At 41.1% G+C, this 24109-nt stretch overlaps 1 protein-coding gene across 1 annotated transcript in view; it reads left to right on the top strand.

Annotated features, from left to right (window-relative positions):
• Positions 1 to 24109, top strand: part of ADARB2 (adenosine deaminase RNA specific B2 (inactive)) — a 114227-nt gene that overhangs the window by 81433 nt on the left and 8685 nt on the right. The window contains exons 7-8 of the mRNA XM_029961904.1: positions 12810 to 12978; positions 23297 to 23478. Of these exons, the coding sequence (XP_029817764.1) occupies positions 12810 to 12978; positions 23297 to 23478 (351 nt within the window). The remainder of the gene's footprint in view (positions 1 to 12809; positions 12979 to 23296; positions 23479 to 24109) is intronic.

Here is a 24109-nt window from a genome sequence, read left to right on the forward strand (position 1 = left end):
GAGGAGAGGGGCAGGAGCTGGCTGGTGAGAGCAGGAGAGGAGACCAGTCAGGGTCAGTGGTGTTGCGGGAATAGGAGGCTGGGAAATGCCAGAGGAGTTTCAGACAGTTGTGAGAGTTTTTACAGGTTTGTTCTGGCTCATTCTCTCCAGTCAGTCTCCTTCCCAAGAATTTTTTCAGCATTTTCCAAGGTCAACCTCAAGGTCGTAGCACAGCTATATGGCAAAAAGGCAGCATGTTCACAGTGTTCTCACACACTCAGCTTCTGCCCCTGCTTCAGTTAAGTGCTGCAGGACAGAAAGCCTGGCACATCTCCCTTTCTGGTACCTTCTCCCTTTGTGTACATCTGAGCCAGGTGTTCCTGGATTTCTGACTTCTTCCAAGGACAGTATCATGGCACCAAGTTAACACGGGTTTCCTGAAGGTTCTAAGGGGGCTGATGTTTCCCATTAAAGCATACATGCTCCAGCTCATGAGGTGGAGCCCTGGGGGCAGCTAGCCCTGTAGTATTTGTTGCATATTTTACACTTTCTCCTGAATCTAGGTCAAGCCACAGAATAATCAAGGCCTTGATTTGCTAAAGCACCTTCCTAGCTAATTTAGTGGTTCTTGACTCACTGGCTTTTTTTAAGCCTCTTGAAAAGCAAAATGAATTGCTTGAAAAACTGAGCTAAAAAACCCTCTGCTTCCCCACTCCTCCTTCTCTGGCAGGATTTTACCTCATTGTCCATCTTTTTTCTAGAGATGCACTCTCTCTTTTTCACTACATGAATTGCCAAAGAGACAAACAGAGTCTGCCCCAGGGCTTGTCTCAGTTCTTCTCCCCTGGGCTGCTTTTCTATCTCTTGCTAACATGCTGTATTGCCTTGTACCATTGACTCCTTGATAGCCCAGCTCCTGTTTTATCCCACACTCCCTTTAGGTCTGAAACACACCATTGCATCTGCTCCACATGGGGTCTTCCTCCTGCTTGTCTATTAACCTACAGCTGTGCTGAAGCTCTCATGCACACACATTTGACAGAGCTCTCATCTAAGCAGGATCCACTTGCAACCACGTGAGCCAGATCATTGCCTTAGTAGGTGATGTGATGAGATGTGCACTGCGGTTTTCAGAGAGTTGGGAAGCTGAAGAGTACCCAGGAAAACAAGTTTGTGCTCTCTATTTCAAGTGTGCTTTCACTGTGCAAACCTGTGCTTTCCCTGCTTGCGACTCGGCTACTGGATTTTCTATTCCATTCTCAGAAAACATGCTCTCTGTTAACCCCCAGATCCAGGGCTGCCTTGAAGGGTTGCCCTGCTCACACCAGTAAGTCAGCACTCTGTGTTCAGATGGGGCTGACCCGGAATTGCATCACTGTATGATCCTCAGATCAGATAGCCTGAGCAGACTGGATGGACAGGGCCAGATTCAAACTGAGGCCATCTAAGCAGCCTGTCCATCTCCAAGAGATGGACACAAACGATCTCCCACAACTGTCAGGAGACTGTCAACCCCAGAGCCCAGAATTCCGGGTCCTGTAGGCAGCTATCAGGATGGAAATACAATGAGGATATTTATGGCAGCAACTGAGCTAGTATTACTCCCAAAACCATTGGGTTTGTTGAAAATCTCTGGATTTGCAAGGGAAAGAAATCTTTGCCTTCCTTTTGTCAGTCCCATATTTTGTTTAAATGGACAAATTATGTTCTCATGAGTAGATAGTAAAGGGGAAAAGCATTTCAAGAAGAACCATCTAGTTAACTTAGGGAGCTGAAAAGAAATTAGATATATGTAACTACAAAAAAAATCAGGTTCTAACAGATTGATATACTTCCCTGTTGCAAAAATCAAGGGTAACCATAGGTCATCCCTTGGACTTGGACACTATTATTTTTTTTCCATTGTACGAATGCTCCTGGGTATCACATCTCTCTGTCACAGCTGTTGGCCTGCTGCAGCTTGGGAAACCATCTTGGAAATTCGTAGCTATTCACTGCATGGAGCACCTTCCTCCCAGGCTGTAAAGTTGATTTTATGCTGATGAATGGCCCGTCTGTGGAACCGGGATGAAGGTGCATTATTTTCCTATTTTTCATATGACTGAGCAGAACAATACCTTGGGGAATCTCAGAACAAAATTATCACAGAGAGCCATGCCCAGAAGTAACACGAAAGAAAAAAAAAATGCATGCAACACTGTAGGCTGTAGTGCTGAATACTGCCTCGGGAGAAATAATCCTAGTGCTGGATGAATTATTGCGGTCAGCCCAGATCGCTTTGTCATGTAAAGGATGCTGCAGAAATTGCAGATACAGCACGAGGCTGTTGGATTACTTCAGGGGCTAGGGAATTGGTTTTAAAGAAAGTGGAAGGAAATTGTCCTTTCACTTCATCAAGGCTGGACTGGGATGTATACAAAAGGTTTGGGTTCAGGTATAAACCCTTTGTCAGACTCCTTTAAGACCAAGATCTGTGTTAGCAATGGCCCCTTCCTGCTTGTGCTGCTGACACAGCCTCAATTTTCCTAAGTAAATACAAGGGAATGAAACTATATTCTACAGTTAACTACAAGCTGGTCTGTCAAGAGACTGTGTCCCTTTTCAGGACTGTTAGCAGGCATTGGTTTTATATGTAATTGCTCTGTTTTCTAACTCAATCCTCCCAGGCTGCTGAAATGCTCTTTCAGTGTGACTGCTTTCACTCAAGTTAACTTGGTAGGGAAAGAATGGTCACAGGACAGTAGTCTCTGGTGAATTCATTTCACCACTTACACACATCACCACATCGTGGCTGGGAGCAGAGGTGAAGTGAGCTCCTGCGAGGATGGGCAAAGAGGACAGCAGAGCCCAGTCTGGATGTAGTGGTCCTCTGTCCCCCAAGCACTGCGGGTCTGAGCAATGGTTGGATTTAGCTCAGGGCTTCCCAGGTGTGGAGGTGGTACTGCATGTAGCCAAGCTCAAAGATTTCTTCCCAGCATCTAAAATAAGTCCACACTGGGACTGCGGGGGAGCCGCCTTCTTCTGGGGAAGGTGGGCAAAGGGATCTCAGGAGAAGGAAGTGTGGTTGAGAAGGATCAGTGGGACTCTGGAACAGGAGGGCCACAACAACGATGGAAAAGTTTGAGGGAAGGTGGGTCTGTGATGTCCAGCTATGATAAGGAAGTGGGCGAGAGACAGCAACATAAAGCCTGTGTGGGGACTCTTCAAAATGAGTGGAGCCCCTCTGCTTCTTCCAATGTACAACACCCACACAGGACCTGCAGGCACTGGTTTGAACCATCTCCGGCACTGCAAGAAGCTTTTCCTCCCCCAGCATCTCCTACTCACTCTCTGCTCATCGAGGGCTGCAGAGAAGATAGAGAATGGAAAAGGGTGGAAAGATTCATGCCAGGGGTACTAGAATGAATAGAGATGGTGACTGGGCCAAGCTCTTGGCTGTGAACCCTGCAGCCCTTCTGATGCCCCCTGAGGGGAAAGCTGCAGAAGCAGCAGCTGTTGCATCTCAGTGCACAGATGTACCCATTGCTCAGAGTAGCAGTGCCAGAAGGTCTGGAAAACTCATCAGTTTGGATAATCCAGAGGAGAGGTCCGAGGCCCTACATGGCCTACCCTGATAAACCTTTTGCCAGTCACTAGGGTCAGCTCCAGCCCCTAAACCTGACAGAGAGACCAGCAGTCTCCAGGCTTAGGAGAGCTATGAAAGCACTTACAGTTTTATTTGTTGGTATTCCAGGCTAGAGCCTGGAATACACCTCAGAAAGAGGCTCTCATTTTGCTACGTTAGAAGTCCTGAAGCTTTCAGTGCCAATTAATCAACCTGTGAAAGTTGCTCTTGCTTTATATTCCATTATTCATCTCCACTAGGTTGGGTAGTTAGGTTTTTAGTGGAGTTTTGCTAAAACTGACTAGTAAATAACCACTTCATGGACAATTTTCAGGTCTCAAAATACTGACTGGCTGGAAAGAAATCAAAACCTGTCAGGCAAATTTTTTTTTAAAAATAATTGTGTGAAATTGGGATCTCATCTTTCATGTCTCCTGGTCATCAGCACAGTAACAAGGGGTAGAAAAACCCTATTTCATTTCCTCTCGTGCCTAGTTTAGGGTGAGCTTTTTCGTTCAAGGCCACTTAGAATCAAATAAAAACTTGAACCTGTGTCTCCCAAGTCGTGGATCAGTGAATTCCCTATCAGCTGAGCTAGACAGCTCCCTTTCTTCAGTCTCTGTTATAAAACTTTGTCAGAATTGACACATCATGAGAAAACCCTTTGCCTTTGACAATGCATTCAAAATGTCCCAATTCCTTCTGCTTGTGATATTCTTGGATGCTTTTGCTTTATTTGGGTTTTGTTGTTTCATGGGGAGTTTTAAAGTAGAAAATAAGATTTTTAGAAGTATATGTCAGTGCAGGAAAAGAGAAAGAATATGCTGAAAAGTATGGATTGCTCAGAGCCAGCACTGGCCACATCTTAGAAAAGCTTTCATGTAAAGCAAAATGTGTTTGCTAGGATTCAGAAAAACAGGTTTCCACAGCTATAATCAGATCCTAATTTTAACAGAATGCTTGAATCGCCAAAGGGCATTGCACTGTATTTATTGATTCTGCTTTGTTATGGGTTTTGCAGCTTTGTAAAACACTGCATTTGGATGCAATGTGCAGATGTGATAAAAAGGCTACATTAATCAGCAAAAGACCATGCCTGAGAAGTTTTCAGAATAATAGTAGAATATTTCACTAAGAAAAGCTCTTTGTCCCTGAACTTGTCCAGGACAAGGAATAGTCGTGTCTGAGGTTCTCCAAGGTCCTCTGCAGCAGGGACAAAGAGACAACATGCTCCTGGATATGGCTTTCTCCTTTCCACCCCCAACATCCCATAGCCTGCTACAGATATGCACCTACTGAAGGCACATATTTTGTGTGGAAAATATCAAACCAGAGTGCAGAAAAATCTCTGTAGGCAAAAACTACACCCACTCGGATCTAATTTAGTCTAATTTACCCTTCCACTGAGTTGGAATCACAGGTAAAATTCATGAGCTGAGTTTTTTAAAGGTTTTCAGGCAACTCCAGGTCCAGTTAAGATCTCTGTGAGACTTCTGGAAGTCCCTAGACTCCTGGGGAATTTCTCAGATTCTTAGGAAAAAAATCTGAAGACATCTGCATAAAAGCATCAAACAATTTAATTCTAACTAGGACTCTGATAGCTGCCTTCTCTAGTCAGCCTTGAGCAACTCACCTCATCCTGGTAATTTCTGTTTCCATCCTTTTAAAATGGGAATAAAAGGTATCCAGCTATCACAGCTCTGAGAATGGGTAATTAATGCTCAGAGTAGAATATTGAAATGGAAAGTACTATATATTCTAAGCACTATTATAACATTATTCAGAATAATTTAGTAACTATAATCTATAGATTTTTAAACCCAACAGGGACCATTTCCTGATGAACTAGGTTTAATTTCTTCAGCCAGACACCATAGGACTCTACAGCTCCTCCAGAAGCTGAACTAGAATATATCATCAGATGCAACTAGATGCATCAGGAACCACAGCCTCTCTAGACTCATACCAACCATATGGTGGCTGAAAATTATTGACAGATTGAAGTTGTTTCTGTCTCATGGTGTTCATTTTCTGGTTTCATATTTCATTGACTTCTTTCACAACTTTTTTCTTAAATCACTCTTGAAGATTTCAATTTCACAACAACAACAAAATCCCAAAGCCACATGAATAACAGCATGTTTTGTTGATAAAAGAAAGAGGGTTATGATGAATAACACATTCTCTTTATGTTTGTGTAAACTTTTTGATTAAAACATGGCAGGGGAGAGAATTGTCACCAAATGGGCAACTCCAGTGATCTTGATACATTTTTCACACAAAGTATTTTTAAAAGATAAAGCCTAACTTTAAGAGAAAACATTTTTCATTAACAAAAAAAAAAATACAGCAATGCATAGCTTAGGACACAGGTGAACAACTGGTCCCCTGTGGCCTCCAACTGATGCAGGATGTCTCTCTCCACATGGAGCCTCCAGCCACTGCCCTGGCTTTGATTAGCTGCTGACCTGGGAACCAGCAGCATCTCTCTACTCTGTCAAAGATGAGCTGGTCATTGCTGGAGACCAGCTAATGTGCCTCTGTGACTGGTGACAGGGCTTGTGAAAGCTTCAGAGGCAGAAGTCTTCTCCATTACAGAGTTCACAGCACCTGTGCAGCCCTTTGCCAGATCTCCAGACTTTCCTCTGTGGGAGCAGCTGCACTACCAAAGCAGTGGCATGGCATATCTGATTTTAGATGAGAGGAGCAATTAGTAATTAAAAATAATCATCTTGAAGTGTTTGAGTTGCACTTTCCTTGATTGCCACATGCACAGAATCTTAATTCCACTGATAAATCTTCTACTTTTGGCTTCAACATATTAATGCTTTTCTACTCCAGAGCAGGCTGGAGTCCACAGCCTGGATTTGTGGGTGGCACGAAGGTTCTCCCTGATGCCTGACCCAGTATGCTCATTCCTCCTTACCTGGAACAGTTATTTATAACTCTTATAAGAAGCTGTGCATGACTTTGCTGCCAACACGTGCTTTTAATGTGAATTTTAACTAGTTACTCACATTTGAATCCCAGGATTCCTCAAAGACAGACATTATAGAAAACCTATTTGTAGGGTACATGTTTTGAGCTATTTCTTAGATCTTTTTTTTTGTCCCCTGAAGTGATTAAATCTTGCTAGGAGTCCAGGGTTTACTTAGAAGTTAGTCCAGTGGTAAAATGGGTTTCATGTGTTAAAGTGTCATTCTCTGCTCTAGCAGTTAACCCAATAAAGGTATTTTGGCACTTCTCCCTAGGATGAGCTTTCAACAATTTCATATTAGTCTACAAAAATAATAAAAATTCACTGTAAATTGCTGTGTCATCTGAACAGATGAAATTTTGCCCCTCAGTGATCATATATGGAAGTATTTTGATGGACCAAAATGGAAAGTTTTCATAAAAAACACCACTGACATACTTTAACATGTTGGAATTGCATTCTTACACCTTCCTACAGTTACTGTCTCTAACACCACAGTTCAATCCAAAAATCATAATTTAATTAATAGGTACTTAAAACAGATGAGGACAAATAATGCAGTCATTTCCTTTATGTTCTTTTGGATTCAAACCTCAAATTTTTCCCTTCATTGGTTCTTCTGGATTAAATACCACATATTGATAACCTATGAATGGAAAAATTGCTTTTGCTTTTACACCTTGTCAGTACATCACTTGAAACTATTGGCAGATGAAAAATTATGGAAGAAGTAGAAAGAGTGAAAACTGTTATTTGAAGATTAAGAATAGATTGAAGATAAAGAGAAAGAATAATATGCCGAAGGTAACATCATTAATCAGATGGCAGATTTTATCAAGGTAAGGACTGCTGTCAAAAGACAGTATTTCAGCAAGGAAAGATGCAGGAAGGTGAGAAAAGGTAAAGAAGTTCAATTTCAATTGTTAATTTCAGTTCAAAAAATTACAGGTGTCCCAGGTTTTGTAACATTCTCAGATGAAGTATATATTCAGCATTTATATTTGTATATAGGGCCTAATGATAAGGTCCAACATGTCAATCTGAACTGAACTCTGCTATAACATGGTAGGCAGCACATGACTCTGGGAGCAGGCAAATCCCTCCTGGGACTGCATTCAGATGCAATAGACCTCATGGCTTATATTTAAAAGTCTCATCTAGACTTTAAGGGATTCATCTCAACATAGTTTTAACCCATTTAACCTGTGCAAGACAGGTGCTTGTGTTCCCTCCTGGGAAGGACACATCCCTGCACTCACCACAGAGGCAGCTCTGCAGACCCTCAGACAAGGCCACTGCTTTTCCCTGTCCAGCCCTCAGTGTGATGAATCCTACCCTCAGAAGCCACAATTCAGCTTTGCATGTTGTGAGATTGACTATTCTTTTTTCCTTAAATTCAGGCTTCTTTCAGAATACCCCTAAAGTTTCTTGCTTCCAAACCTGGCCCATGGCATTTTAGGCTGGCTCTGTGCTGGTCACTAAGCACAGCACAGTAGTGATTTATCTGACCAGCCAGCCCTGCCAGCAGAGGAGACACATCCAAAGTGTTTGCTGTGCCATGATTCTCACTTCAACACCTCCAGAAACAGTAATATTGTACTTTTATTCAGCACCTGGTTGAGGAAAGCGCATCTCTAATAACCACCAAAATACAAAGGCAGTCAGATGTTTGCATTCTTCTTTCCACCCCTCTATCTCAAACTGCTCTAAGGATGCTTTATAAACCATGCTGAGGAATGGAGGGTCAACCACGGAAAAAAAAATGCAAGATAGGCTGTTTTATTTCTTCCTTCCTGAGAAGAGAGCAGCCTCCATTGAAGCGGGGAAACAGAAAATGAACATCTGAGGCAGTCATGCAAAATTTCAGACAGAGTGTGATTCTGTTTAATCACCTTCCATTTCCTCTTCACTCTTTAACTAAATAATAAATATGGAGTGGCTTTTTTCATTACCATGTAAACCATAACTGGTCCTGGAGAAAATACAAAAATAAGGGGTGAGCCTTGAAATCAGTGGGTTTCACTGATTTTAAATACAAGGCACCTGTGTACATTTCTAATCCAATAATTAATAATCCAGCACCTTTTTATCTTAGGAACTCTCAGGAGTAATTTTCACCTCTGAGTGTAGCACACATCGTAAATCCACTCCAAATGATTTTTAAATTTGTCCTTTCCAATTCCGGCTTGAATTGACATTTTGTTCTGGTTGAAGTGGCATCCACAGACACCTTCTCCACTGCAATTAGCTCAGATTAAGCAGTTGGAGAACCAGCACAGCAAAGATCAGAAGTGCTTATAGTCACTGATGCTTTGATCGTACTGAACAGCAGAACAGCAGTAGGCTGTAGTCTGTGACTTTAAAATGCATAAATAAATACATTTCTGAGACTGCTTTAAAATTATCCATAGCAGGCTGTGCCAGAAAGTGGACTGCATATTTTACTGCTGTCATGCAGCTTATGTGCTGGACTCTGTCTGCAGTTTCAGTGCAAAACTCACAGAGCCTCATCTTTTCCTTTGTTCAATATTTATATCTTCCTGTGCTACGTAACAACACGCTAAAAAAGAACTCAGTGTGTTCCAACTGTGGATCTGGATTTATTTAATCATTCGCAATCTGAAAGTGTTCAGAGCTTTGGGTTATTAGTGTTTTATATAAATGCCACAGATAATCTTTTGGAGCATGCATGCCAACTATCTCAGAGATGTGAGCAGTCTGAGACAGGCGGTACTGCACGAGGTTTTAATCACACCCTATTTGTTGAATTTAATAGCAGCTGAGCAGCTAAAACCCCTTATCAGAACTGTGGAAGTGTATGCTGGGGTGAGTGGACACCGGCCACAGCTGCCTGAATCCTATCAGCCAACGCCCTCTGCTCGGATGCACCCTGGGTAGAGTGTGCATGACAGGGAGCAAAGTTTGACACATGGCTGAGTTAATATGATAATTCGGAAACTGAGATGATCAGTGCACTTGCACACACTTCCTTGATGCTTTTAAAAACTTTATTGTTCAGTTTTTGGTACTTGCAGGCCAGGCCCAGAATGCTGTAAGAACCACCATACATGGAGTACTTTGGCTTTTATACTTCCTTTGGTCCTGAGAGAAACTGAGAAGAACAGATAGACAAATGAAAAATTAAATAAGCAAACCCCCCCATCAAACTCACAGAAGTCTTTCAGATTCCTCTCCCCAGAAATCTTTGGCTTTAAATTCTCCAAGTGCTCAAAAGTTTTTTGCAGGGCTGCTGCTATTTCTTCTCCTGAACTGGTTCCTCATCTCTGTCAGCATATTGTGGGATGCTTTGCCCCTCACTTAGGTAACATTTATATAGTGAAATCAAAGTTATGTAAATGATGGGCTGCTCATATTATACTGCAATGAGTAGAATTCCCTAACAGTTACATATCCTTTTTCATGTATGTGAAATGTGTGTGTATCAACATGGTGAACTGCCCAAAAAAGAGAGCAATCTAGGACATCAAGGCAGCTACAGGGGAGGGTCAGAGCAGGAGTGAGGAAGTAAGAAGAATGTTGAGAGATGGGAAATGGAGACAGAAAAGTGTAACAAGAGAAAATATTTTTCTTTAAAAAAAATGGAGAAAAAAACACTAAAAATTCATTTTATCCTGGGAGATTTCCAGCAGGCAGACTCCTGTGGTATATCTTTACTGAAAGAATAGCATCTGTTTTTCATAAATAGTTGTTGAGCAGTACCTTTAAATGAATTTGCATAAGAAGGAAGCATCATTATCTTCATTATACCTGTGGGAAAGCTTAGGAAAAGAGAACTGATTTGCTTAAAGTCGAACTTTCTACCAGACAAAACAGCAATAGCCTCTTGAGTCACTCTTCACTGCTTCCCTGGCAGAGATCTAGCTCTGCCCTGCCATCGGTTCGCAGGATGTGCAGACAAAGGCAAAGTGGTTGTGTTATACATTTCTCACTCTTGCTCAGCCAGATGTGTTTGCTAAGCAGAAGTGATTACTCTCTACTTTTGTTGCCCAATTTTCATGCTATCTTTTCGAAGACTCTGTAGTTTAATAATAAAAAATGCTGCTCACCACTGTTTCAAGTTTTTAAAAAATGTTTCCCCACAGAGTCTCAAGAAAAATATGGACCAGTTCCCAGATAGCTAATTCTGTCCAAAGAGCATCCTCTGAATGATACTGCAGTAAGCACCCCAGACAAGAGGGATATAGAAAGGATCAACACACACAGCCATGAAAGTGGTTTCCTGACAGTGTTGGCACAACCAGGAATTTTGAGAGTAGAGGGATCTAAGACATTTGTGAGACTTTGGCATTTTTGCTTACTGATTTTTTTATTTGCCCATTGGTTCTTCCCAGTTTACCTCATAACTGAAGTTTGAAAATCCACAATACTTCAAGTCTTGTGGTTACTGCAACGTCTCAGTTTGTAAGGTACTCTCTGACAGCTGGGCACAAGGCCCCTCCACATCCCTTACTGGGACATGGCTGCTGATGGAGATGGCAGTGCAACAACAACTCTTCCTCAAACTCAGATCCCATAGCAGCACAAACAGTATCTGCAAATATTTTGGAAATGATGGAGCCTGAGTTTAGGTGGAAAGCAGTTTGGGCCATGGCCAACCAATCTATTTGATATCTGGTCCAGCCCCCTACTGGCACGCACATCCCCATCTTAAATTTAAAAAAATCAGGAAGGAAGTGAAGAGGCAATGATCAACTGGTGGGTACCCTGCTGCCCGTCTGCTGGCAGGTCACAGCTGACTCTGCTGTTCTACATATGTTTGCTGCCTCTGTTAATCCCAACAGGCTGAAGCAATTTATTTTTCCATTCCCTTTTTGCAAACCATCCATTGGCAGCAGCCAAAGTCAATCCATTGCTTCCATCAGAGCTCACAGCGCAGACAATAGCCATACAAAGCAAAGACAGCACAAAGATGACAGAGGGAAGGAGTGGGTGGCTGGGGGTCATGCACAGAGACACCTGCTCGTGGCCAGAGGTTCCATCAGCCCCCTCTAACACACTGGTGTTACTCAGTGCCAGGAATGCAGGTAGCCCCATGGGTCACTGAGGAGCATCACCTTTAGCTGAGGAGCATCACCTTCACATGCAGAAACCTTCTGGTGCAGCTGCGGGGGAAGGCATGGAAAAATACACTGAACGGCTGGAAATATGGGCAAAAGCCTCAGGTCCGTAGAAGCAGATCTCCTTTTCCTCAAGCACACAGAAAAGGCCATCATGTACTGTCTTGCATTATTGTCCTTTGGGCTAGAGGGAAACTGAAAGGTCTGCTTCAGGGAGAAGTTGTCCTCCAATGAAATCCTCTGAGGCTAAGGTGGTGAGCAGACCCATTGAATTTCTTCACTGTTCCTTGCTGTTCTCTTAAAATCCAAATAGCCAGGGGTAAAGTAGCAGTGTAAGGAGGGTAAGAGTGATTTTTATCATGAACTTCAGTTTTTCTCTTTTCATAAAAATGAAGGTGAAGTGCTTTTGAAATGTCATTATCTTCTGTACTTACTGCATATCTGCAGGACTCAGTTCCTTGCAGAGCAGGACAAGTGCATAAGCTGCCCTGTGACATCCCAGAGGTAGCTGCCTTGCACTCAAATATATAATATCACTGAAGTGATAAAAGGTATGACACAAGGCAGGAGGGTACATCATTTCAGGTAGACTGCAGAAAGTATTTCAGCGAGCAGTGAATAACTAGCAACTTTTGATTTGCTTTTGATCCAGAGTATAAACCTTTAGCTTTTCAGAATTTTCAAAGAAATTTTGTGATAAAAAATCAAAACCTCAGTTCTGAAATTATTCAGGAAATGTCACTGATTATCGCAGTGGAGTATTGGGCTGGTCAGCATCATGCAGCTGAGTCTTTGATGACACTCATTGAACCAAGCTTTTCCAAATATTACCCCATCACAGACCACTCCTAAACCAAGAAATTGTACTGATTCTTTAAAAAACAAAGCTTCTCTGTTCTTTTTAAACATATAAGGGAAATAGAAGGGGAATGTGAGCTCTGCGTGTGCTGTGTGTAAGTTTTAATTGATGTGAAAAGACAACTATGCTAGGGAGCACCTTCTTTTCTGCACTGTGCTGCTTTCATGGGCTGTAATCTCATCTAATTTTGCATCCAATTTAAAGGACCTCCACGGGTGGTTCTGCAAATGCAAACTATGGCATGAACACAGTCTCTCAGGTTCTCTCTAAAAAATATTTAGTTACTGTCACTCCTGTGTTTATTTTGCCCAGTGAACAGCAGCAAGCACATAGTGAGAAAATACCGTGGGCACCTCCGAACGAAGATCGAGTCTGGGGAAGGAACCATACCTGTCCGGTGTCACAACGCAGCTCAGACGTGGGACGGGGTGTTGCTGGGAGAGCAGCTCATCACCATGTCCTGCACAGACAAAATCGCCAGGTACGTGACACATAATGCAAAAGTCTTTACACGTGGAAATGAAGTTTGATGCCAAAGAGGACTGTGGAGACTGGTGGGGAATATCTAGCAGGTGCTGACAAGCCCTGTGGAAACAAAAACCTCCTTTGTATGCAAAAACAGACCATATAAACAGGACGGAATGTAAATAGGACATTTTCCCAAATTCTCTGTGGGTCGTTAGTCGCTTATTACAGTGTGACAAAAATATAAACTGTCTTTGCAGCTTTTTTTGCCAATAGAATTTCACTGTGCAAATAAAATACGTCCAACTCTGCTGTTCTTGGATCATTTACCCCAAAACTTGCAAACCAACCATCACACAGATGAACGTAGCTCGTTTGTACCCAATTGGATAAAGTGTCCTAAAAGCTGCTAGGAATATTCCTATTATTTCAAATGTCATTGCAGAACTCTCATGTCACAGCCCCCTCTGCAAGTTTCTGTTCTGTCCTGTAAATACAACACATATTTATGTAAATAATTTCCATACAATAAATATTTCATAATTATTCCATGGTGGCACATAAAATGTAGATACGTTCACCATTGTCAACTTAGGATGTTAGCTAATGGTAAATGATGGCTATCATAAACCGAAATAAAAGTGTGTGCTCCTGGATGCTTACTTATTGCACTATTAGTATATATCTATACATGCATGCATACTTATGCTCATAATTATATACATATTAAGTGCAGTAGCCATAGATGTTCACATGATCTACATGTAAAATATATCAAACTATAGCTATAAAAATGTAAATGCTATGATCAAATTTTCTGCTGAAATATCACGCCTAAGAATTCAGTTAAATCATATCAGCCAAGAATTTGGCCCAATTACTAAAGGCCAATATAAACATAATCTTTTAAAAAAGTATAAATCTTTTGTTTAATGCAAATGCATAAATTCTGCTCTTTGCTTTAACTAGATGACCTACTGAAGCTAAATTAGTCTGCTGGCTTAGCAATGCCTGCCATTTTGGCATAAAAATGTAGGAGCAAACCAACAAATGGAAATACTACCACAACCACAAAATTCACCCTCTGCTAAGTGTAATCATCACAACTGTTATGTTTAAATGAAGGATAAAGAGCTACTTCTGCTGTAATGTTTTCATTTATTCATGAGGAGATAACAGGAAACCCAAACTGTATTCAGTGGATGTCCTGCACTGGATTTAAGTGCAGCTGGGTTTTCCAAATTCAGAATCATATGGACTCAAAAAACTAAACAAATTTAAGTTCAAGAACAGAAATACTGCATTCTCTGTGGTTTTGAATTACATTAGCTAGTGAATTATATATGAGCTTTGCAAGCACTAATACATTTGCTATTGATGGGGATGGTGACAATAATGCACAGTCTCAGGAGCTGGGTTTTCTCCAAGCACATCTGCTAAGAACTTTCAGTGAATCCTTTCCTTGTTGCCGCACATCTGAACAGTATTAAAGCTGTGAAGAAAAAAAGAATCTGCACAAAGATTTTGCAAGATAAAAAAAAAATCTCACAGCTCTCATCATTAATATTATTATTTCATAATTGTACAAATTACTGCAATTTTTATTATTTATTTGCACTGTAATTCAAATGAGCTTGGATTTGTCTTAAACCAAAAGCCTTATTATTATTCCCTGCTTCTAACAGCAAATGTTTACTCTCACCAGTAAGGGCCAGTTAAAAAGAGGCTGAGAAGAGGGGATATGCCATCTGCATTATGCTTTACCCGAAATTTCAGTTTACCACATTAAATGCCATCTATGATAATTTTTTACCATTAGTATCCTCCCCTGTAAGGTTTCCCACTCCTGCCCCACTGAAGAGATCAATAGTTGGCTTCTGTGCCACACTTCAGACACCAAATATTTGCCCTACCACGTAGGTAGCTGACTCTTCAAATGTCTGCAGGATGGAGGAATCTGGTTGCACATCATCTGGGCTTGTCTTGCGATGAGAAAAAAAGAGATCTCTGAAGCTGAAATTCATGTTTGTATAAGTGAGATTTGACTAAAAATCTGGCTTGTATACTTTGGATTTTATTACTTGTAAAAGTCCCTCAGGAGCACTGGGCTATTAGAGAATGCTTCCTCTTGAGAATCTAGCCAGTAGCTGCTAAAATATACATCATTTTGCATTATTTGCAAAGGACATTGCTATCAGAATATCAAAGACCCAAGAACATAGAGAGTTACTGAGAAAATCTAATAATATTCTATAAATCACATATCTAACAATTTATGTTCTTTCTTGCTCACAGGATAGCTATAATCACAGAGTAGTTTAATCAGATTTATTTGTTATTCAAAGACATTTAGCAATTTTTATTACTATCACCACGAGTTCGAGAGAATTTGATGCTTGATATGCATTATTTGTGTTCTGTGGTTTTGTTGATACAGGCTGGTATCATACCTGTTCTCTCACTGAATTAAAGCACAAACCCTTCTGGCATGAATAGTCATGTTATTTGGCTCAGGCGGGGAATTCCAAGGTGAAATTCTGCGGCTGCATTATAAAGGAGGTCAGACTAGATCTTGGTAGTTTCTTCTGGCTTTAAAACCTATGCATTTATATGTGTAAAATTAAATTTTGGGCTCTGTGAATCCCTAAACAACCCTAAGAGAGCGTCAGATTTACACTCACAACTGCTGTGAGTCTCACAGTGCAGCTGAAGTGAGTTCAGCCTCTCAGTACCACAGAATTTAGTATTAAACCACATTCTTTAGACCCATATTTCATTAATTACGCTAACACCTTTGACCTCCATTTTCCTCTGTAATGTATACATTTGTGAAAAAGCAGCAATAACATAGGAAAAATAATTTTGAAAATTATTATCTGGGGGTAAATTTATGTCGTTTAACATTTTCTTGATGCTAATCATAACCTATATTAAAATCTTTATGTCAACAGAGACATTACAGCCCTAGGGGAGTTTAGGCTTTTTGTGACAACAAACCCATTCAATGGGCCAAATTAAACCCCCTTTCATCTAAGGATGGACGCAGGAGCAGTTCATACCTTGCTTATTAGAAGGTCAGTGCAAGGTTAATGCTGCTGTTGCTGATGAAGTCTCTGCAGTTGCTATTTGGGAGCAGACAAATGTTTGAAGGAAAATTTTCATATGCACAGGCATACCACACACACAAGCACACGCATCTAGGGGGGAAAACAGACGTCTCTAGAGCTCAGATCCTCTTTGAAGATCTAAACAATCTAAACACAATAACCAAACACTAGGAAGCAGCAGCACTACATTCTTTCTCTGATCCTCCAAAACTTTCAGGACTGATTTGTGCACAGATTTCTGCCAGCTTCAGGGGTGGCACGTGCAGCACATCCTGGGGTCTCAGGGACACTGGTTCTCTGTGTACCCTTCAGTGACATAGTCTCCAGATACACAAAGCCTGCCCATCTCTGAGCCTCTCCTCCCTGCTGCACAGCCATGCTGCCTTCCCACAGCACACAGTGTGTATGTGTATGCCAGATTTGCAGGTGACAGTTCACACAGTCAAATGATTGCGTATATAAAATAATAATTTCCAAATATCTCCACTTCTTATTCCTAAATCAGAAGAAATATGAAAGACTGGACAAAATATCAAAGATCTTAGCGCTTCTTCTAATTCCATCACCCCTCTTGACTGCTTGTAGATGAAATTCAGAGTCTGTCACAGAGTAGAGAAACCATTTTCCCTTCCATATGCTTTGTGCTCTGACTCAGGGGAACACTGTCTGAGCTTCAGGTTGGTCTCCTTCCACCATGGCTCATCCTCCAGGCCCACCATGCCCTGAATTTGACAGCACACATCTCCATTCTGTATAAACCTTCCTGTTCTGTGCTCTTCTATGCTCATTGGGTTTATTCATCTCATCACCAGCACCTGGGTCCCTTCTTCTTCCATGCAGAAAACTGGAGAAATTCCCTCTCCCACTGTCAAGCAACCCAAAACAGCAAGTGGTTCTCCTCTGCATAGCTGCACAGAAAGGTTTAGTGATTGCCATTGCCTGTGGTTTGGTAGGGAAATTGCAGAAGTGCTGGGAGCACACAAAGGCCACTACAGCCCTCCATAGCACAGCAGACCCATGGCACAAACAGGAATTTCCAGGTCCCATGTCACCACGTCAACTCCACTACCATGTGCGCAAATAATTTTGAGGATCTTGGTGCAAGTATTTAGCACTAAGGATTAATCTAAAAATTAGTTCTTGTCTGGTGTCCCAGAGTTCTGCATTGCACTGCTCTTACCCAAACCTTCTTCCTTGACAGACCTTAGCGAGGGGACTGGCAACCTCATGCTATGGTCAGGGCAGAGCACATTCACATTCACTGGATGTCTAGCTGGTGTATTTACTTTGGAGAGAGGCCAGCCTTCTGTGCAGCAAACTTGCATCTTACACACTAGCAGTGTGTAAACTTATTTGTAAATGCATGAAAAGTGACATTTGTCCTCTTTCAAAAGTCCCCTGACAGCATGCGGGCTGAGGAATGTGCTTTGTGTATTGCAGGATTTGAAGGGAACTATCCTCCCAAACACTGTCTTTATACAGCAGATAAAAGCCAGGATTCAGTGTTTATTTTGTAAGCTCCGGCCTTAAAATTGTTCTCTTACTACCGCTTCTCAAAAGGTCACCTTTAAAAGACTGTGTATTTTCTTGCCACCAGGTTAATGGTCATCCACTTCCTCATACCACACAAAAAAGTGACATTAAGCCCGGAAGTCAAATAAGACCTTGAACATCTAAATTATACCTCACCTACAAAACAAAACAAACAGTAACAATGGACCTCCAAACTTTGCCTTACAGCATGAGCAGTCTATCCATGTCCCATGGCTAAGGTTTGTGGATTATTTGAACCCACAAGCTAGAGAATAGGAAGGAATTTTTCTTGAGAATATGTTCAGAGTACGGCAAGGTAATGTAGCCTTAAGGCACCGTTTCAGGAGTTAGCAGTGGGAGTCTGAAGTAACATTTTATGAGTTGAGTACATTAAGCTGTATTTAAATGTAGCATATAAAAATGCAAGACTAGAAGTCAGTGTTAGAAATTGGCATTCTTAGATCTATTTTAGTGTTAGCCTGTCGACCAGAGCCATTGTTAACAGAAGGCTGAGCCTGACAAGGTAACTCTTAAGAAAAGCTACTTCAAAGGCTGCATATTAATGCAAATGAAAATCAATTAACACAGCTAGATCTTCAATTAGAGATGATTTGTGCCCATAGTTTGTAATTTTCTCTCTTAACCCCTTTCTGTGTGACTGAGAGTTCAATTTCAATCTTTCACCACAAGGTATGTTCCAAAAAACATATATAAACCACCCACTGTTAAAATACAGATCAAAAACTAATGCACTAGTTCCAGTTTCCAAACCAATAATAGCTAAATGGTCATATAAATAGGAACACCACAGGTGTTCTGCTGAGCACAGACCACCCTGAATAACAATTTATGTTGTGTGAAGCATAGCTTGAAATATTGGTAATAGAAATTGTGGTACAGGAGGTTAACAACACACCAAGTGGATAAGACTTAAAGCTCTTAATAATGACCAAAAAAAAAAAAAAAGTATTTTATAAAAAACCTTAACAAAATAAGCTTTGAAATTCATCAGTAGTGCTTTTTAATGGGCAAGGTTTCCAAAGGTCCCAAGGAAACACTTCAGCTGGACACAGTTCCCTGAGATGTTTTGAAGCCTTGTGCGAATTTCTCCACATCTCAGTTTCGAAGGGGTTTGAGGGCAGAAGCATGTCAGCCTTCAGCTCTGAGTAACTCTATGTGCAAACCAATGCTAGAAACACCACCAAAGGGACTCCAGGTGTCACACCATGTCTCAGCAATGGGCAAGGAACCACATGCTGACCTGAGGAAGGCTGCAGCCCTCTGCACCCCCACCGGTTTGCCTCCAAACCCCTTCCTCATAATTTTTATCATCCATATTTCTGTTGATCCCAGGGAGGGGGCGTAGACAGATTCAGCATGTGGAGGCTTTGCTGTGGTTCTGATGTGGGGGCACATTTCCCTGCACACCTCACTGGTGGTCCCAAGCTGTCAGGAACATGGGAGCTGGGAGGGGCTTCTATGGGGTCTCACCCCCACCCACTCTGCATCCAGGATTTGGGGAGCACGGCATTTAATTAAAGAAAGGCTGCTTGCTCTGGGACACCTCCCAGCTTGTCGCTGGCATTTCTGTGATTGACAAACAGGCAAAAATATATTTATTCAAGGATTATCTATATTGAAAACTGGACGCAGGATTTTGTCTTTGTAAACAGTGCAGTAATATCTACTGTTTGAACAAAAGGAAGGCTATACTTTCCTTCCATTTAAAGCACAAAAAGCTCTCCTATTTGAGTGAAAAGGGAAGACATTCTGTTTTATTGATCCAGCTTGCTGAAGATTTGGGGTTTTTTTAATAAGATCTGTGACTAAGGGAGCAGTGGGTTGATTTTCACTTTATTGGAAAGGTTATTACAAAGCACATAGCATATAAGTTATTAGAGAGATGTGTGTCCTTGAAAACAGCCCTTAAAATCTTGAACAATTAGGAAAATTCAGAATGATCCAGCATATTTCCTCATAGCGAGAAAAGTCACTTTGATATATTGAGGACCCAAAATGTAACACTGCATTGCTTTGAATAATAATTTTATTTGGAAAAACCACATTTGAAGAGAGTACTTTGTTACAGATGGGAACACAGCTACTTTCATGGACCTAAATTAGACTACAGAGAAATAGCTCCTTCAAAATTAATATCCTTATTGATAGTTTCATTGTTGCTCAGATGGACCTTTCTCTATCATCTACCTATAAAAAATCCCATAGCTGTTCATATATCAAAGGACATCAGCCACGTGTGTTGGTCAAGGGATGAACAATACAAAGGATTATAAAAGACGTTCCCCCAAATATTTGTCAGTAAAATCTATTGTTTACGCACAATACTGGACTGGCTGCCCTCCAAGGTAGGCCTTTTTATCCACAGAACAGCAGTAGAATGAGAAACTGAAAATTTCCCCCATCATTAATGTGCTTCTACTGTGCTCTGACGGACAACAGCAGCAGTGCCGGGGTCTGGTTTTGGCCAGCTCAGCACAGGATCTCACCTTTCCTAGAACTGGTGCTGACTTAATGGGACTCGCACATGCTCAGGGCTGCTTTCCAGAGAGAAGCAACTGTCTAAACACTTTGACAAACCTGGGCTAGATTTGGAAGCAAAGCTCTTTCTGTGCTTCTTCACCCCTTTTCTCTGACTGAATGCTGCTAAACCAGTGCCGTGTTAAACTGGGAAGTGGCCACTGTACAGGTGGCCACCACCCTCATCCCCTTTCACACCACCACCATGCTGATGCTGGACATCAGCCTTGGCATAGCTCAAGAAGACCCAGCAAGCAGTCCCTATCAAATATTGCCTTCTCACTGTCAGCACATTTCCTGATTTCTCTGTCCTTCCAACCTTGGGATGGTGTCTGGTATTGGGACAGTCTCTTTGTGCACCACATTCTACCCATCAGGTACGACTTGCTTTTGTGCTCTGAAGTCTTTGTTAAATTTCTTCTTCCTCATTTTTTTAGTCTGGCTCCTCTGTCCAGTTTATCTTGGAGTCAAACTTATACCCTGGAGTCAAAACCCACTGTGTGAGATACAGAAGCTTCATCACCCCCTGCATCTGCCTGTGCCTTCTTTTGGAATGTGAAAACAGAATTGTCTCAAGGAACAACTATTTTGTCCAGAAGCCAATAACTCTTGTAGACTTCAGCAAATCATGCTGCCTTTCTGCCCTGATCCTTCAGGGCTTAAAAATGAGGCTTTACCTTACAGCAGCACCGCAAGGATTAATTCATGTTTATGGAATGCTTTCAATACATAGCGGGTGACCTGATCATGCTTATATTATGATTTCCAACAATGTAATTCCATTGACATTTGAATGGCTTTTTACACTAGGATGAATATACCCAGAATTAGGCAAAGAAATATGTCTAAAGAAAAAGCAGGTTCCTTGTGAAGAATTTAAATTAAATAATCATTATAACCTTCTAATTTATAATCTGAACACAGTCCCATATTTTGGTAAATAAAGCTCAGATGATTTCTCGTGATTTGCATATTGCTAAAATCCCAATATTGTTGAACATATGTTGTTTTTCTGTTTAGCTGCTTCTTTTCTCTCCTTCAATCCAATATGCAAGGCTTTTTTTAAGAAAATGTCAAATGTTGAAAGCAACACTGATATCTTACAAGTTTCCATCTGGACAAAGATATATGTCTAATTTTTTTACTCTCCTTAGACACTGGTTGGAGGCATAGTACTGTTAGCTGAATTTAACTCTGTTTCTTAAGCTTGCATTATTAATTTTGCATCATGATAAGATATTTATTCAAAGAGGCAACTAGTTCTTTCTTTTAAAAGTGATGCTATTGCAGAAATGACCACACTTTTTTTCCCCAAAATGAAGTTATGCAAATTTGATCGACTAAAGTAAATGTTTCATAAAACCAATGACTGTTTAAATTGTGGGACTAAATTGTTTGTATATAAATATTACCTTTTATATTTCATTTGAGTTTTATGTAGATGAACACATTACTTTAATGGCCTGCATTTACAGAGGGAGACAGTGAGAGTCTGACTCTGAAATCCTCAGCAGCCAGATGGCTGCCTTTTCTTGCATGAGATTAAAAGATGTTTCTCATTCACAGCCCTGCTTCGGAGGCAAATTAATATAGCCAGCTAAATTGCTTGTGTTTTTGGAATAAAATTTAAAGAGAACTTTTTAAAGCAATTGGTGTCACAGGTTCCTAGAGCAGATTGCTCTCCAGGTACAGCATGCTGGTTTTAAACATTCAGTAATTAATGGAAAGTATTCCGTGTTAATTGACTGCTTCGGGAAAGGGAAATATAATGACTCCTTATTAATCATGAAAAGAGACATACAGCACAGAGGCACTGCAATAATTGCACTAACGGTTGAGAAATGTTAATTAATGAAAAGAACAATGATGTAAGAAATTAGCACCATAATGCTTGCTGCTGATGGAGATTCTGCTTTAAACACATTATTTAGCATGGCAGCCACTGGATGATGCCTTAAATAGCAGGCAACTCATACCCTTTCCTTCAGTCAACTACGGAGTTCCAAATGTTGCCGGTGTTTTGGTTTTTAATGAGCCAAAATACACTCTCCAGAACTACATTTTCTGAAGCATTTTCAGTTTGAACTCCTGAACTCAAAACTATTCAAACAGATTGACTGGTTTTGACTTACATAAAAATATTATCAAGTGTGAGAGAACATGTTAGCATTTGTGTGGCGGGGAAAAACTTCTTAGATGGGCTGAACTGAATAGGTTTGCCAAGAAGATAACTGCAAAATGACTTCTTTCCCCTTTTTAATTTTTCCACTTTTTAACCAATTAGCTGTCCTCTGAAGAATTTAGAGCAAGCATGCTGTCATATTTGTGTCTAGCTCGATGTAAAAAATCATAGGCTACTAAAATGCAGAACCATTCTGGCAACTAATCCAACACCAGTAGCATGGAGCTCACAGTCATTAACAGGCAGAAGGCCCCAAGGTTTCCACCACTGCTCTTCTGCACCTTTAAGATAGCAACAGGGTGAGACGTATTCATCACTCCAAACATTTTAAATCAGGTCAAACTATTGGTTAAAAATTAATTTCCTAAAATTGTAAGTCCTTCTTTTTCTCTATTCAGGGCCAGGATTTAATTCTTATGAATGTCTTCATATATTCATGGTCATTTCTGCAAAGAAATGTCAGCCTGTGAGGCATTCAAAAATTTTGTGTGAATTTTGGCCACTTAAGTCTTGTATTAGCTTGACTGTATGACATGGGGATGGTAATATATGACAAACAGGTAGAGTAGTAAAAGTTCTCATTCTAGCTCTACCATTGCAAGTGAAAAACTATAGACGCAGGAAAAAACATTAAAATTCTGCTAAAGACACACTAAATGAATATCCATCAAACACAAAATGCTTTGAGAAAGAACAGTTCCCAATAAGAAGTCTCCACTTGTAGTAACACGAGACAGAAATACATCCCTTAAGACAATGGCACCACAGCAATCGAAAATCATCACAGAGGGGGAATCAGTCCATGGGTGTATAATAACCCAGCAGTGATTTGTGTAGCATAGGACAGGGTCAGGAAAGGTTTCATCCCTCATCCCTCTAAGCCATGTGCTGCCCTATGCTGATTTTTCCAGGGTAGCTCTACTGTGGCTATTCCTCCATCCATGTGCTTTATTGCTGCTGAATTTCCCTTTCAGATGGAACATCCTTGGGCTCCAAGGTGCTCTCCTCAGCTCCTTCATCGAACCCATGTACTTGCACAGCATCATTGTGGGAAGCCTCTACCACACTGGTCACCTTTCCCGGGTAATGAGCCATAGGATAGAAGACATTGGTCAGCTGCCAGCTTCGTACCGGCGCAATCAGCTGCTTCTCAGTGGTAAGCAAACACCTGCCTGCCAGACAAATGATCCCCTCTCCCATCACTAACTGTGCTGGTCACCAACAGAAAAGTTTTTTGGGTTTAAGCAAACCATTATCTCATGTCTTCTTTTTTTTTCCCCTGGAGAGTATGAATTTGTAGAATGAAGAAACTGTGTTTAAATCCAGGTCTGTTTTTCATATGCAGTGGCCACAAAAAGGATCAGTAGTTGATACAAGCTGACTAGGAGAACAACCACTGTACACTGAACAAAGTGGGGGGAAAATGTGCCACCACTTTTCCTAACCAGTCCCTGTCCCTACCCCAGGTCTCTGGTCCTTCTTCTCCATCCCCCTTACTCCCACTTCTTTAACCTCCATCCAGTAATAGCTCTCCAGCCTCATCCCAGCAAAATCCCATGAAATCTTGAATGCCTTGAGGTCCTCATGAGGCATGTGAGTGATAAGGGCCACCAGTTCTGCATCAGATTAGATCCCTATTTTACTCTTAGACTTCGATAATTGTTTTTTGGGAGGATTCCCTGAGACACCAATAAAATGTCAGCTTTACAGAGCTGGGACATCAGGAAGCTTTAGTGTAGTACCATTGCCTTTCAAAGTCCTCCTAAGTTCCTCAATCAGGAGAGTGC

This window comes from Manacus vitellinus, unplaced genomic scaffold, assembly GCF_001715985.3.
Source record: "Manacus vitellinus isolate BGI_N305 unplaced genomic scaffold, ASM171598v3 scaffold_3_pilon, whole genome shotgun sequence".
Classification (NCBI taxonomy): Eukaryota; Metazoa; Chordata; class Aves; order Passeriformes; family Pipridae; genus Manacus; species Manacus vitellinus.